Source organism: Oncorhynchus masou, chromosome 11, assembly GCF_036934945.1.
Source record: "Oncorhynchus masou masou isolate Uvic2021 chromosome 11, UVic_Omas_1.1, whole genome shotgun sequence".
NCBI classification, from domain to species: Eukaryota; Metazoa; Chordata; class Actinopteri; order Salmoniformes; family Salmonidae; genus Oncorhynchus; species Oncorhynchus masou.
In genome coordinates, this window is record NC_088222.1 from 47,860,241 (window position 1) to 47,878,775 (window position 18,535).

General features: G+C 41.6%; 1 protein-coding gene across 1 annotated transcript; it reads right to left on the minus strand.

The window, feature by feature from the left end:
* Window positions 1-259: 259 nt before the first annotated feature.
* On the minus strand, window positions 260-17,636 carry LOC135548766 (tetratricopeptide repeat protein 1-like). The gene is made up of 8 exons (XM_064978670.1): window positions 17,597-17,636; window positions 7,254-7,842; window positions 7,007-7,067; window positions 6,808-6,920; window positions 6,290-6,326; window positions 5,836-5,984; window positions 1,091-1,145; window positions 260-656 (listed from the first exon to the last, which is right to left on the minus strand). The coding sequence occupies exons 2-8, from the start codon at window positions 7,818-7,820 to the stop codon at window positions 520-522; spliced, it is 1,119 nt and encodes a 372-aa protein (XP_064834742.1). The 5' UTR covers window positions 7,821-7,842; window positions 17,597-17,636; the 3' UTR covers window positions 260-519.
* Window positions 17,637-18,535: the final 899 nt, after the last annotated feature.

Consider the following 18,535-nt stretch of genomic DNA (forward strand, 5'->3'; position numbering starts at 1 on the left):
GCATACACAGAGTAGTTCATCTTTTCAACACAATTTAACAACTACACTCTGGCCCTGTACACACTGAGGTTGTACAACTGATGTACAACCCATTTGACAAAAAGGTGTGATACCACAGATATTCTCCAGAAGTTGTCAAATGTGTTGTACATCAGTATAACGTTTATGGGGTCAATGACACTTTCAATCCTCACATTCCGACATCAAAGAAGTGGCAAAGGAAATAGCGCCATATAAAAACAAGGACAACGCAGCAAAGTAACAGTCATTGATCATTTAATGGCTATACCCTTAGGAAACACAGTTGACTGTTAAGACAGTACACTCTCACACACACACACAAATGCACACACAATAACATCTTATTTAACCACGAAATACTAATTTGTCGTGTGGATTTCAAACGGATCCCACTCAGACTTCTGACACACCAGTGGAGGGTCCTGAGTGTCAGTGTCTTAGCTCTGGGGATGGAAGGCCAGCCAGGTGTGACAGCTCTCAGACTGGCTTGTCATGCTGTTATCTGTTGTTGTTATTTGGACTCTGAACAAAGTTGACGGAGTAGGATCCAGTGCCTGTATCCTGGTTCACTTGGAAGTTTGAAGTGGACAGGCCAAAAGGCCGTAGGAACATATTGCCCAAGTCCTTCAGCTTGCCTATGGTCAAACAAACAGGTAGGGTAAGGCAAAATACATGAAGGCTAAATTATGACAAAAATTGTGATGAAAACAATAAAATGACCAATAACATATGAAAACATTTCCATTTAGGTCCGTATTATTAAACAACCGTTCTCCTTCCTCCCAACACACTGCTTTTTGGTTTACCACTCCCAGCCTAGTGAGTAAACAGCTGGATCCATACAACATTATAGGTGACCATGATGGAACAGAACCACCCTAAAACTGCCACGGCATGTTGCGGCCACCCTCACTTGCGAACAATCTGATTTAACATATCACAGTGCACCGTTCATTGTTTCTTGCTGGTCAGTGAATGTACTTTAGTCTCTAGCCTTTTGAAACGTTCCCCTGGGGGTGCAATCTAATCTAGAAAAGCAGTAGATGAAAAATACAAAAAGGTCTCATACCCATCATCTCTTCCTTCAGCTTCTCATTTCGCTCGTGGATCTGTTGTGGAAGCCGCTGTATGGAGGAGAGAGAAAGAGAGTCAGTCAGTCAAGGTGGCTGGTTACTATTCTGTGGCCCCAACATTTCACACACACAACAGTGCACATCAGATATGATTTAGCTCCCTCTGATCTCACTACCTTGACCTGTTTGGATTAGAACGTCAAGGACATGGTGTTACTACTTTACCCCCTGGTTGTCTTGACAACATCACTGTGGTGGGACTATTGCATTAACCCCTGGACTAGAGCTAGTAACCTCAGATGTAGTGGGAAAGGGGGATACCTAGTCAGTTGTACAACTGAACACCAACTGAAATGTGTCTTCCGCATTTAACCAGAGGTGCGGGGGGCTGCCTTAATCAACATCCACATCTTCGGCACCCGGGGAACCTGCCTTGCTCAGGGGCAGAACGACAGATTTTACCTTGTCAGCTCGGGGATTTGATCCAGCAACCTTTCGGTTACTGGCCCAATGCTCTAACCACTAGGCCGCCCCACAGGTTTTTCCCCTCAATCCATCACAGTAATATCTCATTATCCACCTCAGAAGGACCCCTTTTCTTTGCTTTGTAATTATTGGCATATTATGTCTAGGGTGCTGGTCTATACAGCATGCTTCCAATGACATACAGTGCCTTCAGAAAGTATTCACACCCCTTAACTTTTCCACATTTTGTTGTGTTTGAATCGGAATTTAAAATGGATTCAATTGAGATTTCTCCTCACTGGCCTACAGTGCATTCGGAAAGTATTCATACCCCTGGACTATTTCTACATTTTTTTACATTACAGCCTTATTCTAAAATGGATTAAATTGCTTCCCCCCCTCAATCTACACACAATATCCCCTAACGACAAACCAATAACAGGTTAAGATATTTTTGCAAATGTATTACAAAACTGAAATATCACATTTTCATAAGTATTCAGACCTTTTACTGAGTACTTTGTTGAAGCACCTTTGGCAGCGATCACAGCCTTGAGTCTTCTTGGGTATGACGCTATAAGCTTGGCACACCTGTATTTGGGGAGTTTCTCCCATTCTTCTCTGCAGATCTTCTCAAGCTCTGTCAGCTTGAATGGGGATCGTCGCTGCACAGCTATTTTCAGGTCTCTCCGGGCTCTGGCACTCAAGGACATTCAGAGACTTGTCCCTAAGCCACTCCTGCATTGTCATGGCTGTGTGCTTAGGATCGTTATCCTGTTGGAAGGAGAATCTTCGCCCCAGTCTGAGGTCCTGAGAGCTCTGGAGCAGGTTTTTAATCAAGAATCTCTCTGTACTTTGTTCCGTTCATCTTTCCCTCGACCCTGATTAGTCTCCCAATCCCTGCCTCTGAAAAACATCCCCAAAGCATGATGCTGCCACCACCATGCCTCACCGTAGGGATGGTGCCAGGTTTCCTCCAGACGAGACACTTTGGCATTCAGGCCAAAGAGTTAGATCTTTGTTTCATCATGGTCTGAGAGTTGTTCAGGTGCCTTTTGGAAAACTCCAAGTGGGCTGTCATGTGCCTTTTACTGAGGAGTGGCTTCCGTCTGGTCAATCTACCATAAATTCCTGATTGGTGGAGTGCTGCAGAGATGGTTGTCCTTCTGAAAGATTCTCCCATTTCCACAGAAGAACTCCGGCGCTCTGTCAGAGTTCTTGGTCACCTCCCTGACCAAGGCCCTTCTCCCCGATTGCTCATTTTGGCCGGGCGGCAGGCTCTAGGAAAAGACTTGGTGGTTCCAACCTTAAATTAAAAATGATGGAGGCCACTGTGTTCTTGGAGACCTTATCATGTCCAATTGAATATACCACAGATGGGACTCCAAGTTGTAGAAACATCTCAAGGATGATTGATGGATGCACCTGAGCTCAATTTCAAGTCTCATAGCAAAGGGTCTGAATACTTCCTTAAATAAGGTATCTCTGTTAATTTATGAATTTGGAAACATTTCTAAAATATGCGTTCACTTTGTCATTATGGGGTATTGTGTGTAGATTGATGAGGAAATGTAATCCATTTTAGAATAAGGCTGTAATGTAATAAAATGTGGAAAAAGTCAAGGGGTCTGAATAATTTCCGAATTCACTATACACACACAATACCCCATAGTGGAATTATGTTCCAATTTTTTAATAAATAAATAAATATATGATAAAATGTTTAGAGTCAATAAGTATTCAACCCATTTGTTATGTCAAGCCTAAATAAGTTCAGGAGTAAACATGTGCTTCACAAGGTCACATAATAAATTGCATGGACTCTCTCAGTGCGCAACAAGTGTTTATGATTTTTAAACGACTACCTCATCTCTGTACCCCACCAATACAGTTATCTGTAAGGTTCCTCAGTTGAGCAGTACATTTCAAACAGATTCAACCACAAATACCAGGGAGGTTTTTCAATGGCTTACAAAGAAGGGCACCTAATGGTAGATCGCAAAAAAAGAAGAAAAAAAGCAGACATTGAATATCTAATTGAGCATGGTGAAGTTATTATTTACACTTTGGATGTTGTATCAATACACCCAGTCACTACAAAGATACAGGCGTCCTTCCTAACTCAGTTGCCGGAGAAGAAGGAAACCACTCAGGGGTTTCACCATGGTGGCTTTAAAACAGTTAGAGTTTAAAGGCTGTGCTGGGCAAGGAGAAAACTGAGGATGGATCAACAACACTGTAGTTACTCCACAATACTAACCTAATTGACAGAGTGACAAGGCACTAAAGTAATACTGCAAAAAAATTGGCAAAGCAATTCACCTTCTTCCTGAATACAAAGTGTTATTGGATTTTCCCCAAACATAGCACATTACTGAGTACCACTCTCCATATTTCAAGTATAGTGGTGGCAGCATCTTGTTATTGGTATGCTTGTAATTGTTAAGGACTGGGGAGTTGAAGATAAAAAATAAACGGAATGGAGCTAAGCACAGGCAAAATCCTAGAGGAAAACCCAGTTCAGTCTGCATTCCACCAGACACAGGAAGATGCATTCACCTTTCAGCAGGACAATAACCTAAAACACTTGGCCAAATCTACACTTACCAGAAATACAGTGAATGTTCCTGAGTGGCCGAGTTAGAGTTTTGGCTTAAATCTACTGGAAAATCTATGGCAAGACCTGAAAATGGTTGTCTAATAACAGCAACCAACTTGACAACTTGTGTGTAAAACTCTTAGACACTCACAGCTGTAATCACTGCTAAAGGTGCTTCTACAAAGTATTGACTCAGGGTTGTGAATACTTGTGTAAATGAGATATTTCTGTATTTCATTTAATCAATCCATTTGAAAATGTCTAAAAAAACAATTCACTGTCTTTATGGGGTATTGTGTGTAGATTGGCAGATAAATATATATTTAATTAATGCAGTAACAACAAAATGTGGAATAAGTCAAACGGTATGAATACTTTCTGAAGGCTCTGTAACTGCTCTCATCTCACATTATCCATTCTAGACCAAACAAAGGAAATGTGGAGCTGTTGGGAGGAGTGGAGTTGATTCTTGGGTACGTGTGTGTGTGTGTGTGTGTGTGTGTGTGTGTGTGTGTGTGTGTGTGAGAGTTAGGGCCGGAGGAGATACATTAGACAGAGTATTTCGAGACCATTTAGTGTCTGCCGGTGTAGTTTCATATGAAAATAATTGCACTATACTCCTTCCTCTCCGTATTTGATCTGTCTTCTCCTTGCCTTGGTCTACTCTTCTGTTTCAGGCCAGGCCAAGATGTGCCGACCACGTTCCAAATGGGTCCTAATCCCATATAAAGTGCACTAGGCTAGGCCAGTTGTGCGCACCCGTAGGGCGGCACACAATTGGCCCAGCATCTTCCGGGTTAGGCCAGGGTAGCCCGTCATTGTATGATAAGATTTTGTTCTTAACTGATTTGCCTAGTTAAATAAAGGTTCATGTTTTTTTTAAAGGACTGGGCAATATGGACAAAAATCCATATTGTGATAAATTGCCTGAATTGATGCGATAATGATAAATAGAATGATACATTTATAACATTAGTGTCGAGCACCAGTTATTATTATTATATTTTAAACTACTACTGGTTTGATGGTTGTAGCCAACAATTGTCCCATTAACAATAACCTATATTAGCAAACTTTTTTAATTTCAAACTTCACATTTCTCTAGTATTGGCCACAAAATGCCTGCGATAAGCGGTCGGTGTGGATAATTTTGGGTTTATCGTCCCTGCTCTACTACTTAGTGCACTATATATGTAATAGGGTGGCATTTGAGATGCAAAGGCTGTGAGCTTGTGTTGTGTAAGCCGCCTCCTCATGGCTACATTAGTAAGAGCTGCTGCTTGGCTCTTGTTGCTATGCATGGCCTCATTCAGAACAAAAAAAACTTATCTACCCTTGACACAGATACAGCCAACTCCAGCACAGACAGCCTCATAGAATGGAAAGATGAAAAAACCCTTTGTCCAAGCCATTTCAGTTTGCCAATATTGCAAGTTAAACAGTGATGATTAATTCAAACCCTAGCTATTGAACGAGCAAGATCAATGAAATTGTCAAATAAGTGGGCCTCATATCAAAATCTTGTTTTTTCACCCAAGGCAACTCTAACAACATGTAAAACCCAATCCTTATACAGTTCTCTCCAAGTGTTAAAAATGAACTATGTGCATGTACTGAATAGTGACCTTTAAGTGCTAAATTGTTACTTTGAGTTAAATGCCAGTTTTTGCCACTAACCATGCAGGCCTCTCTGGCTGCAGGCAGGTTTGGGTCTTTCTCCAGAGCAGCCTTGTAGTCTTCCAAAGCCTCATCCAGCTTGTCTGTTTTCTCATAGAGCTCTGCCCTCCGCAGGATCGCCCGCATGTAGTTTGGGTTCAACTCTATAGCTGGAGGTGAAAAAAAAACAAGGAAACAAATGTTCAGAGTGCTAGTTACGTAGCAATGGGTATGAATAAATGTAATTCACCCAAATCTGCACCTGGTGTTGGCGATTTTGATAATAGCAACTGCAATTTACCGGATACACCTGGTTTGGGTGAACAGAAAATATGTAGAAACATGGGGGGGGTTCTGGAGTGGGAAGTGTGTTTTCTACACACACCATACACTGGTAAAGTAGGACACCAGGTCCCAGACAGTTCAATCATCTGACATGGTTGAATTACAATACATACAGATTTAACAGTCTCACCTTTTGTGCAGTCAGCAATGGCTTTCTCATTCTTATCCTGTTGGCGGGGAAAAGGTTTGATTGAAACTCAGTCTGCATTTTGTTGTGTATTTGTCTAGGTGTTGTACATCTTTTTGGGTAGATAAGTTATGAGATGACATCATCAACTCCAAATGGCCCGTTGATGTCTTGACACATAGGACTCGAATGAATCAGGCAAGAGCATAGCTCCCATTCAAACCTATAGTTACAGTGGAGTACCACTAGGTGTCACAAGAGCTCTGCGTCTTTTTGCCCCGCCAAACTGCGCACATGACTTCGCAATAGTAGAAGATAGTTTACCTCGAGACAATTGTGCCATAAAAGTACACTTTAGCCATATGTTATAATTTATATAGGTAGCCGTCTGAGAGGGTATTTTGACAAAACAAACAGAAATGTAGGAAACCTCAGGAGGGTAATAACAATCAACTAGGTAAACTCAGATAGGTCCTCAGAATTCCCAACTTGGTTAAGTTTATTGTTGATATCAGTCTTACCAGGTGCAGGCGGGCAGCAGCACGGTTAGAGAAGAGAATAGCCCTCTCCTTGCTGTAACACACAGGGCACACTCCCAAAGCTGCCGTGTAAGACTCCTCTGCCTCAGTGTGCTCTAGGAAGATAGAGGGTCAGTCAATTCCTATTGGACACGTTTCCACTAACAGCAGTCCTACAGCAGTTTAGCCTGCAGCAGCTTACCTCCACTCTTGAACTGACTGTTCCCCTTGTCCTTTAGTGTCATGCTCTCCTCTCTGCGGCTCTATGGCACAAAGGAAACAAACATTAAACACAAAAGATGGGGAGCTTTTGCAATGTCAACTTACTAAGCACCAAATGATGGTTGTAGAGTTTCAAGTTGGAAAAAAAGCATCTTGCATTTTGGTGAGTTATTATTATAACAGAAACGTCGTAGGAAACTAATGTTTAGACTAGGATAAAAATTCACCTCCTTTTCTTCCTCTGTCAGGACTTTCTCCACTTCTCTCAGATACTCCTCGTCAAACTCAGGAGCTGGGTTCTCTTCTCCTTTTAGTTCAGTATCAGAATCTCCCCCTTCAACTGCCAAACTCATGTCTTCTTCAGTGCACTCATCCCAACTCTCTTTCTCCTCCTCCATTCCTTCACCTCTCTCACCCTCTTTATCTTCCAATATTGTCATTCTCACCCCTGACATCTCAGCTTCTCCTAACTCTGCATTGATGTGTTCTTCCTCTGTGTTTTGTGAGTTGGTCAATAGGACTGTCTCTTTACTGTCTCCCTCTGCTCCCTGGCATAACGGTGGGGCTTCTGAACAGTCAGTCTTCCTTTCCTTGTCACCCATGGAGCCGTCTGCTCCATCCAGAGACTCCTCACAGTCAAAGAAGGCATCGTCCTCCTGCTCAGTACCCCTGTGGGCTGCTGTGCTTTGGCTGTCTGGACATTCATGTTGTTTGGATACTCTCATAGCATTGGTCAGAGAGTTGGTCATCTTGTCAAGGAGCACCTCGGACTCCTTTTCTGCTGTGGAATCCATACAATTCTCTCCCTGTACAAAACTTCACATAAGAAGAAGGCGTTGTAGTCAGTTCTACATTCTGTCAATTTAACCTGCATATCAGTTTAATCTAAGGACAGACTATGTCACAGTGCACTGAGATACCAGTGACCGGAGATAATATAATTCACATAGCTAGCCAGAGCAAGTGGCCTCGAGCTCTCAAATCTCAGCTCGCAGGGTGATTCTCATTAAAACAGTTTTAAAATGTCTGTAGCAAATTGAGTTACAAAACTATGATGCATCCTAAAAAAATCAATTCATCATTCTGAGGAATAAGATGTGTAGTTTTTGGGAAAGTGTCTTATTTTAAATACATTAACATTTAACACATTTAAAAAATGTTCACCTCAAAATCTTATTACCGAAATGAGTCCAGATTAATTTCTCGAGTCATTTTATGAAATGTTTTATTTGAATAAAACAAAATACTGAGTGTACAAAGCATTATGTACACCTGTATTCTAGCTTGAAATATGTTCAGAACCTAACAAGGGGGAGGAGACAGGTTAAGACTTTTAAGCCTGGAGACAACTGAGACACGGATTGTGTATGTGTGACATTCAGAGGCTGAATGGGCAAGAAAATATTTAAGTGCATTTGAACAGGGTAGTAGGTGCATCGGTTTGAGTCAAGAACTGCAATGCTGGTGGGTTTTTCACGCTCAACATGGGCCAGCATCAGTGTGGAACACCCTCTAGAGTCCATAAACTGACAAATTGAGGTTGTTCTAAGGGAAAAGGGGGTGCAACTCAAAAACAGGCGTGGAGGCTATTATAGCAGCAAAGGGGGGGACCAACTCCATATTAATGCCCATGATTTTGGAATGAGATGTTCGACAAGCAGGTGTCCACATACACTACATGACCAAAAGTATTTCTTTTCAAGGACCATCAATTTGTCATTAGTTCTTATTTTGCAATTGTTTCTAGTCGCCACCAGATGGCAGGATATATATCAGGACAACCTGATATGTGGATACTTGCTCATGGAACATCTCATTCCAAAATCATGGGTATTAATGTGAAGTTGGTCCCCCCCTTTGCTGCTATAACAGCTTTAACTCTTCTGGGAAGGCTTTCCACTAGATGTTTGAACATTACTGTGGGGACTTGCTTGCTCGCAGTCGGCGTTCCAATTCATCCCAAAGGTGTTTGATGGGGGTGAGGTCAGGGCTCTGTGCAGGCCAGTCAAGTTCTTCCACACCGATCAACAAATCATATCTGTATGGACCTCGCTTTGTTCACGGGGGCATTGTCATGCTGAAATAGGAAAGGTCCTTCTATAAACTGTTGCTACAAAGTTGGAAGCACAGAATCATCTAGAATGTCATTGTATGCAGTAGCGTTAAGATTTCCCTTCACTGAAACTAAGGGGCCTAGCGCAAACCATGAACAACAGCCCCAGAACATAAGTCCTCCTCCACCAAACATTACAGTTGACACTATGCATTGGGGCAGGTATGTTCTCCAGGCATCCGCCAAACCAAGAGTTGACCGTCGGACTGCCAGATGTGCCACGTTGAAAGTAACTGACCTTTTCAGTAAGGCCATTCTACTGCCAATGTTAGGCTATGGAGATTGCATGGCGGTGTGCTCAATTTTAAACATCGGTGTGGCTGAAATAGCCAAATCCACTCATTTATATATATATATATAAACGCAACATGTATATATTTGAGAATCTACTACTTAACAGCTACGAAAAAGCATCTTGCTTCCAACTGGCAGCTTTATAGTGTCACCGGTCATGAGAAGGGCAGGTGGACTGTGTGAGGAAAACACCACGCGAACGGCAGGATCTGTGCTGCCGCTTGATAAAGAGGAATATCGCGGGCGCCCCTGAATGAGGAGATTGGCAAAAAAAAGCACTTGAGTTTGTTGAAGAGAAAAAGTCAATGTAGAACTGGCGCCAGAGCAGGATGCAGCGTTGTGTCTCTCCCCCTTCATGTGGCTATTCAGGGCCGATTCACCCATGCTGGCAATGTCGAAGTCTTTTTCTTTGCACTTTACACGATGTGGGTTGGTTAAGTTCAGTGATGTAGTGGTAAAAAAAGGTAGGTAAACTATAATGAACAAAAATATAAAACAACAAGTAATACGTTGGTCACATGTTTCATGAACTGAACTAAAAGATCCCAGAAATGTTTCATACGCAAAAAAAAAGCAAGATTGAATCTACATTTGCCCATCATTTTAGCTATCAATGTGATGTTCGGCAGCACCTAATCAATCAGTTCTGTAACTGCCTGGCTGAGTGGAGGTGTGTGGGTAGAATGAGCGAGCTCGCCTGGCAACCAGAGCGCAAAACACGTGAGGAAATAAAACTCAATAGTCTGCCTGGAAATTAATTTGCAAGACCAACATATTTTTCTAATATTTTTTAAAACATATTTGATCCTTTTCTGTTCCACTCATTTTAATTCAAGTACCAAGTTGAGAAAGTGTCTGATTTTCAAGGAATTCTAGGACTTGAAATACAGAATGCCAAATTAAAGTACTTTAAGCACCTTGTGCGAAACAAAAGTCAGACCGTTTCATTAGGTAAGCAATGGCAAAAAATATTTGAAATATTGATTTGTATATTAATTTTTTTGAACTGTTGAGGTAATGAGAATTTTGTGAAAATGTTGGTTAAATGCATAACATCTGATTTAAAAATATAGATAATTAAGATATAGATAAGTACAGACTAATCGCAGTGAATCAAGAGAAAATTGAGTGGAGAAATCACAAGGATTATTATTATATTTTGACAGTTTCGTGAAAATGACCCAGCTACACTTTGAAATGGCAGTGAAATGTGAATGCATCCATACAGACATTAAAGAGTAGGTAGTGTAAGGCAAGGCACAGAGAATGTTTGAACAACCTTAACTTGGAGACAAACACGTCTTCTAAACTTCCATGTGTAGTTGCAGGGGTTTGTCAATTCAGAAAATGATCTGTTATTCAATAAAATAAAATAAGCAATCCAGTAAGTAACCCAACAACGTGTACTCTGCCATCTTGTATTTTTAAAATCTTCCCATTGATCGAGAGGCGAGTGTCATCATGACATGCTGCACTTTGGGTAGGACACCCGTCTCAAACAATAACAGAAGATTTGAAATAGATGAGATGGCAGCGTACATATTGTTGGATTACTTAATGGATAAATATTTTTAATTAACTGAATAACAGAACATTTTCTAAATTCAAACAAACCCCTGCAACTACACATGGAAGTTTAGAATACGTGTTTGTCTTCCAAGTCAGCAATTGAAGAAGTATCGCCAAGTAAAGGTTGGTCAAACATTCTCTGTGCTATGCTTTACACTACCTACTGTGTAACAGCTGTATGGAAGCATTCATATACAGTGACTTCAGGAAGTATTCACGTCCCCTTTACATTTTCCACATTTTGTTGTGCTAAAGCCTGAATTTAAAATGGATTAAAATGTAGATTTTGTCACTGGTCTACGACACACAATACCCCATAATGTCAAAGTGGATTTAAAAAAAAAAAGTTTTACAAATGATTTAAAAATGAAAAGCTGAAATATATTGAGTCAATAAGTATTCAAGCCTAAATAAGTTCAGGAGTAGAAATGTGCTTAACAAGTCACATAATATGTTGCATGGACTCTGTGTACAATAATAGTGTTTAACATGAGTGTTGAATGACTACCTCATCTATGTACCACACACATACAAATAATTGTACGGTCCCTCAGTTGAGCAGTGAATTTCAAACACAGATTCAACCACAAGGCACCTATTAGTAAAACGAATAAAAAGTAGACATTGAAAATCTCTTTGAGCATGGTGAAGTTATTAACTACACTTTGGATGTTGTATCAATACACCCAGTCACTACAAAGATAAAGGCTTCCTTCCTAACTCAGTTGCCGGAGAGGAAGGAAACCGCTCAGGGATTTCACCATGAGGCCCACGGTGACTTTAAAACAGAGTTTAATGGCTGTGATAGGAGATAACTGAGGATGGATCAACAACACTGTAGTTACTCCACAATACTAACCTGATTTACACAGTGAAAAGATAGAATATTGTACAGAATCAAAATATTCCAAAACACGCATCCTGTTTGCAACAAGGCGCTAATGTAATACTGTCAAAAAATGTGGCAAAGAACGCTCGGATTACAGCCTCGAGTGTTCCGCCCTGCTCAACCCGGTGTTGCTCATTCAGCCGACAGAAACTTTCAACCGGTTCTCCCCATTAAGCAATGAGATGGAGTCAGAGGGCGAGCCCTCTCAGGTTTCTCCTCCACCCGCTATGGGTCTGGGCCGCCGAAGCCTCCCACCATTTGCTCTAACAAACTGAAAACCCTAGTCATTGACAACTTCATTACCCGTGATATTTGGCTTAAAAATAATCATCCAGGGGCCTCCCGGGTGGTGCAGTGGTTAAGAGCGCTGTACTGCAGCGCCAGCTGTGCCATCAGAAACTCTGGGTTTGCACCCAGGCTCTGTCGTAACCGGCCGCGACCGGGAGGTCCGTGGGGCGACTCACAATTGGCCTAGCATCGTCTGGGTTAGAGGGGTTGGCCGGTAGGGAAATCCTTGTCTCATCGCGCACCAGTGATTCCCGTGGCGGGCCGGGCGCAGTGCGCGCTAACCAAGGTTGCCAGGTGCACAATGTTTCCTCCGACACATTGGTGCGGCTGGCTTCCAGGTTGGATGCGCGCTGTGTTAAGAAGCAGTGCGGCTTGGTTGGGTTGTGTATCGGAGGACGCAGGACTTTCAACCTTTGTCTCTCCCGAGCCCGTACGGGAGTTGTAGTGATGAGACAAGATAGTGATGAGACAAGACTAAACAATTGGATACCACGAAATTGGGGAGAAAAATGGGGTTAAAAAAAAATCATCCAGCAATCATTCACTGTTTACCAGGGGACAGACCTACCAGCGTAAAGGCTAATCTGAAGATGGTGCTGGCTAAGACTAAAACTGGCGAGTGTAGAAAGTATAGGGTTATTGTTATTCACGTCTGAACCAACGATGTTAGGATGAAACAGTTAAAGGTCACCAAGTGCAACACATCTTCAGCGTGTAAATCAGCTAGAAAGATGTGTCGGCATCGAGTAATTATCTCTGGCCCCCTCCCAGTTAGGGGACTGATGAGATCTATAGTCTCACAACTTTATCACTGGTTGAAAACTGTTTTCTGCCCCTCCCAAAAGAAAGGCCCTCTTTCTGGGACTCACCCACAAACAGGACCATGGCCTGCTGAGGAGTGACAGACTCCATCCTAGCTGGCAGGCTGGCTATCTCATTGTGGCGCTAGAGGAGTTAGAGCCCTGTCTATGAACTGTCTCTAACTCCTCTAGCGCCACAATGAGATAGCCAGCCTGCCAGCTTAGAGTCTGCCACTAGCACAGTCAGTGTAGTCAGCTAAACTATCCCCATTGAGACTGTGTCTGTGCCTCGATCTAGGCTAAGCAAAACAAACATGGCTGTGTTCACCCTCAAAATCTCACTGGAATAAAGACTTCTTCCATTATTGTCATTATTGAGATTGACATCTCAAAATAGTGTTACTTAATGTTAGATCCCTCACTTCCAAGGAAGTCAGTCAATTCACTAATCACCGATCATAATCTTGATGTGATTGGCCTGACTGAAATATGGCTCAGGCCAAATGAATGTACTGTGTTAATTGAGGCCTCTCCTCCTGGTTACACTAGTGACCATATCCACTGTGCATTCTGCAAAGGTGGAGGTGTTGCTAACATTTATGGACAGCAGCAAATTTCAATTTACAAAAAAGAAAATGACTGCGTTTTCATTTTTTGAGCATCTAGTCATGGAATCTATGCAGCCTACTTATAGTTACTGTTTACAGGACTCCTGGGCCGTATACAACGTTCCTCACCGAGTTCCCTGAATTCCTATCAGACCTATCGGCAGGTAACATAAAAACATTTGGACTTTAATATTCACATGGAAATGTCCACAGACCCACTCAAAAAGGCTTTCAGAGTCATTATCGACTCAGTGGGTTTTGTCCAACATGTCATCCAGACCTACTGTACTCATTGCCACAGTCATACCCGGATCTAGTTTGTCCCGTGGAATAAATATTGAATATCTAAATGTTTTTCCTCATAACCCTGGACAATCGGACCACCATTTTATTAAGTTTGCAATCGCAACAAATAATCTGCTCAAACCCCAACCAAAATCAACAAAACAGTGCTATAAATTCTCGGACAACCCAAAGATTTCTAGATGCACTTCCAGACACCCTCCACCTACCTAAGGATGATGGAGAACAGAAATCAGTTAAGCACCTAACTGAGGATCTTAACTTAACCTTGCATCATACCCTTGACGCAGTTGCACCCCTAAAAAAAACACATTTGTCATGAGAAATTTGCACCCTGTTATACAGAAAATACTCGAGCCCTGAAGCAAGCCTCCAGAAAATTGGAACGGAAATGGCGCTCCACTAAACTGTAAGTCTTCCGACAGTACCGTGAAATATCAAAGAGCCCTCACTGTTGCTCGAGCGTCCTATTTTCCCAACCTAATTGAGGAGAATAAGAACAATCCAACATTTATTTTTGATACTGTGGCAAAGATAACTAAAAAGCAGCAGTCAACATTAGAGGATAGCTTTCACTTCAGCAGTGATAAATTCATGAACAGCTTTGATGAAAAGATTATTATCATTAGAAAGCAAATTACAGACTCCACTTTGAATCGGCGTATGTCTCCAAAACTTAGTTGTCCCGGAGTCTGCACAGAACAGACAGGACCTAGGATCAACAGAAACACTCAAGTTTTTTAATTCTGTATCTCTTGACACATTTATGAAAATAGTAATGGCCTCTAAACCGTCAAACTGCATACTGGACCGTATTCCAACTAAACATCTGAAAGTGCTACTTCCTGTGCTTGGCCCCCCAATGTTGAACATAATAAATGACTCCCTATCCAATCGGCTTATATAAACTCTCCCATTCCTTTCAAACATTTTTGAAAAAGCTGTTGCGCAGCAACTCACTGCCTTCCCGAAGACAAATAATGTATACCAAATGCTTCAGTCTGGTTTTAGATCCCATCATAGCACTGAGACTACACTCGTGAAGGTGTGAAATGACCTTTTAATGCCATCAGACCAAGGCTCTGCATCGGTCTTCGTGGTCCTAGACATTGGTACTGCTTTTGGCACCATCGATCACCACATTCTTTGGGAGAGATTAGAAGCCCTAAATGGTCTACACAGACAAGTTCTTGCCTGGTTTAGATCTTATATGTCGTAAAGATATCCATTTGTCTCTGTGGATGATTTGGCCTCTGACAAATCAATTGTAATAGGCGTTCCTCAAGGTTGCCTACCCTGGAAGCCTCTGTTTCAGACATAAGGAAGTGGATGGCATCAAATGGTTTACTTTTAAACTTGGACAAAAGAGAGATGCTAGTTCTAGGTCCCAAGAAACAAAGAGATCTGCTGATGGATCTGACAATTATTCTTGATGGTTGTACAGTCGTCTCAAATAAAACTTGTGAAAGACCTCAGCGTTACTCTGGACCCTGATCTCTCTTTTGACAAACATATCAAGAATATTTCAAGGACAGCTTTTCTCCACCTTCGTAACATTGCAAAAAATCTGAAACTTTTTGGCCAAAGATTATGCAGAAAAGCTAATCCATGCTTTTGTTAATTTTACTATAGCAATGCTTTACTCTCCAGCTACCCGGTTAAAGCACTATAAACTTCAGTTAGTGCTAAACACGGCTGCTAGAATCCTGACTTCGTGGGCTATACTCAGCCTTGTCTCAGGGTAGTAAATTGGTGGTCTGACGATATCCCTCTAGTGGGGTTATATACTGCCTGGTTGGCCCTGTCTGGGGGTATTGTCGGACAAGGCCACGGTGTCCCCCGACATACCCTTCTCTCAGTCTCTAGTGTCTTTGCTGCAATAGTCTATGTGCCGGGGGGCTAAGGTCAATCTGTTATATCTGGTGTAATTCTCATGTCTTATCAAGTGTCCTGTGTGAATTTAAGCATGCTCCCTCTATTTATCTCTCTCTCCCTCCACTCCCGGAGGACCTGAGCCCTCGGATCATGCCTCAGGACTACCTGTCCTGATGACTCCTGGCTGTCCCCAGTCCACCTGGTCATGCTACTGCTACAGTTTCAACTGTTCTACCTGCAGCTAGGAAACCCTGACCCGTTCACTGGACGTGCTACCTTTTCCCGGCTGTATTCGACTCTCTACCGCACATGCTGTCTCGACCTCTGAATGCTCGGCTGTGAAAAGCCAACTGACATTTACTCCTGAGGTACAGACCTGGGTGCAAACCCTCTACAACCGCTGTGATTATTTGATACTGCTGGTCATCTATGAATGTTTGAAAATCTTGAAGAACAATCGGTCCTTAAATGGCCATGTACTCTTATAATCTCCACCCGGCACAGCCCGAAGAGGACTGGCCACCCCTCTGAGCCTGGTTCCTCCCTAGGTTTCTTCCTAGGTTCCTGCCTTTTTATGGAGTTTTCTCTAGCAATCGTGCTTCTACATCTGCATTGCTGGGTTTCTGTATAGCACTTTGTGACATCTGCTGATGTAAAAAGGGCTTTATTGATTGAATTAACATCTCGTCCTAAATACAAAGTGTTATGTTTGGGTTAAATCCAATATAACACATTACTGAGTATCCCACTCCATATTTTCAAGCATAGTGGTGGCTGCATCATGTAACGGGTACGCTTGTAATCATTAAGGACTGAGGAGTTTTTCAGGATAAAAAAACAAAACAATGGAGCTAAGCACAGGCAAAATCCTAGAGGAAAACCGGGTTCAGTCTGCTTTCCACCAGACACTGGGAGATGAATTCCCCTTTCAGCTGTACAATAATCTAAAAACAAGGTCAAATCTACACTGGAGTTGCCTACCAAGAAGACAGTGAATGTTCCTGAGTGGCCGAGTTACAGTTTTGACTTAAATTTACTTGAAAATCTATGGCAAGACCTGAAGATGGTTGTCTAGCAATGGTCAACAACCAATTTGACAGAGCTTAAATAATTTTGAAAAGAATAAATGGGCAAATGTTGCACAATCCAGGTGTGTAAAGCTCTTACACAGAAAGACAAACTGCTGTAATCACTGCCAAAGGTGATTCTACAAAGTATTGACTCAGGGGTGCGAGTACTTATGTTAATGTAATCTTTCTGTATTTCATTTTCAGTAAATTTGCTAACATTTCTAAAAACATGTATTCACTTTGTCATTATGGGGTATTGTGTGTAGATGGGTGAGAAATGTATTTAAACCAATTTGAATCCAGGCTGTATCAACAATTGCGGAATAAATCAAGGGGTGGGAATACTCGGAAGGCAATGTATCACCGCCGTTTAAGCCTCTCGATGTCAGCTCCCTCTCTAACACGAATGTAGAGGCATGGACACTTTTTTTTCTTTTTACTTCTAGCTACTACGTTCGCTACAAACCTGTTTACTTAATATTAGCAATATTAGCAAAAAATATTCTTTACTTCAGCGATAAAGCTAACGCTTGCTTGCCAGCTAGTCAGCTAAATTCATGCGTTCGCTAGCTAGCATAATGCTACCTAACAGTTGCAGACCCAAATTATACACATTTTGACATTTGAATTATGTTTTCTTTATATACATTTCAATACTTGAATCTAAATTACTTATTCACCATCATAAACATATATATATATTTTACAAAGGTTCGTTAAGGAGTATAATATTGCATATTTAGGATTTAGTACAGTCCTACCTCTACTCACGATGACGTTTCCTCTGTAAACAATGCTTCCGCTTGCTTATCCAATCACATAAGGGTTACGACCCCGAGGAGCTCTGGGACATGTAGTCATTAAGGAAACACTTGGCTTAATGAATGTTTCACATAAATGCTGTCTGTTTCGTCACAGAATTATTCTTTGGATTCACCCTGAAGAAAACCATTAAAAACCGACTAATTCATGAATGAACCTCTCTCAAACGTGCCTTTCAGAAACACTTCTAGGGAGAGAAAGCGTTTTTGTAATGTTACTCTAATGTTTGAGTGTTCTATGTTAGCAAGAATATTATAATATTTTGGTGTTAAAGTTAGGTGAACATTCCCTCAATGTCAAGCAGAACTGATTTAGAACGTGTTTGCAAAGTTCACAGAATATACTACATCAATGTTCTAGATGTGTTATATGGGACATTGCAAGAACATTCATGTGTCCAGTTAGGAGAATATTCCCTCAACGTCCCACCAAACATACACAGGACATGGATGCCATTGTTCTCACAATACAATATATTAATGTTCTAGACAAGTTTCATTGAAATGTTGCAAGAACATTTCTGTGTATCAGTTGTCAGGATGTCAATCTGATGGTCTCAAAGAAACATTGTCCAAAAAAGGTATATTTCATTAAACTTCACACCTTGTTACTTTTGTCAAGCACATCAAGGCCATGATTGGTGAACCGCTGATTCATTACCAGGTCTTTTTATCTGTTGACAAGTTTAGGGATACTCACACCGTGGTGTTTCACATACCGCAGTATTTTCAACTTACATGTTTGACAAACTTTGCATGTTAATTTATACAGTAATTCTTATTTAGCATGTCCTCACCTGGGCTTTGAACTCACAAACCTATTGGTTTACAGTACTCTGATCTTCTTGCTACGCCACCATGTATGTGTCAGTTATCAGT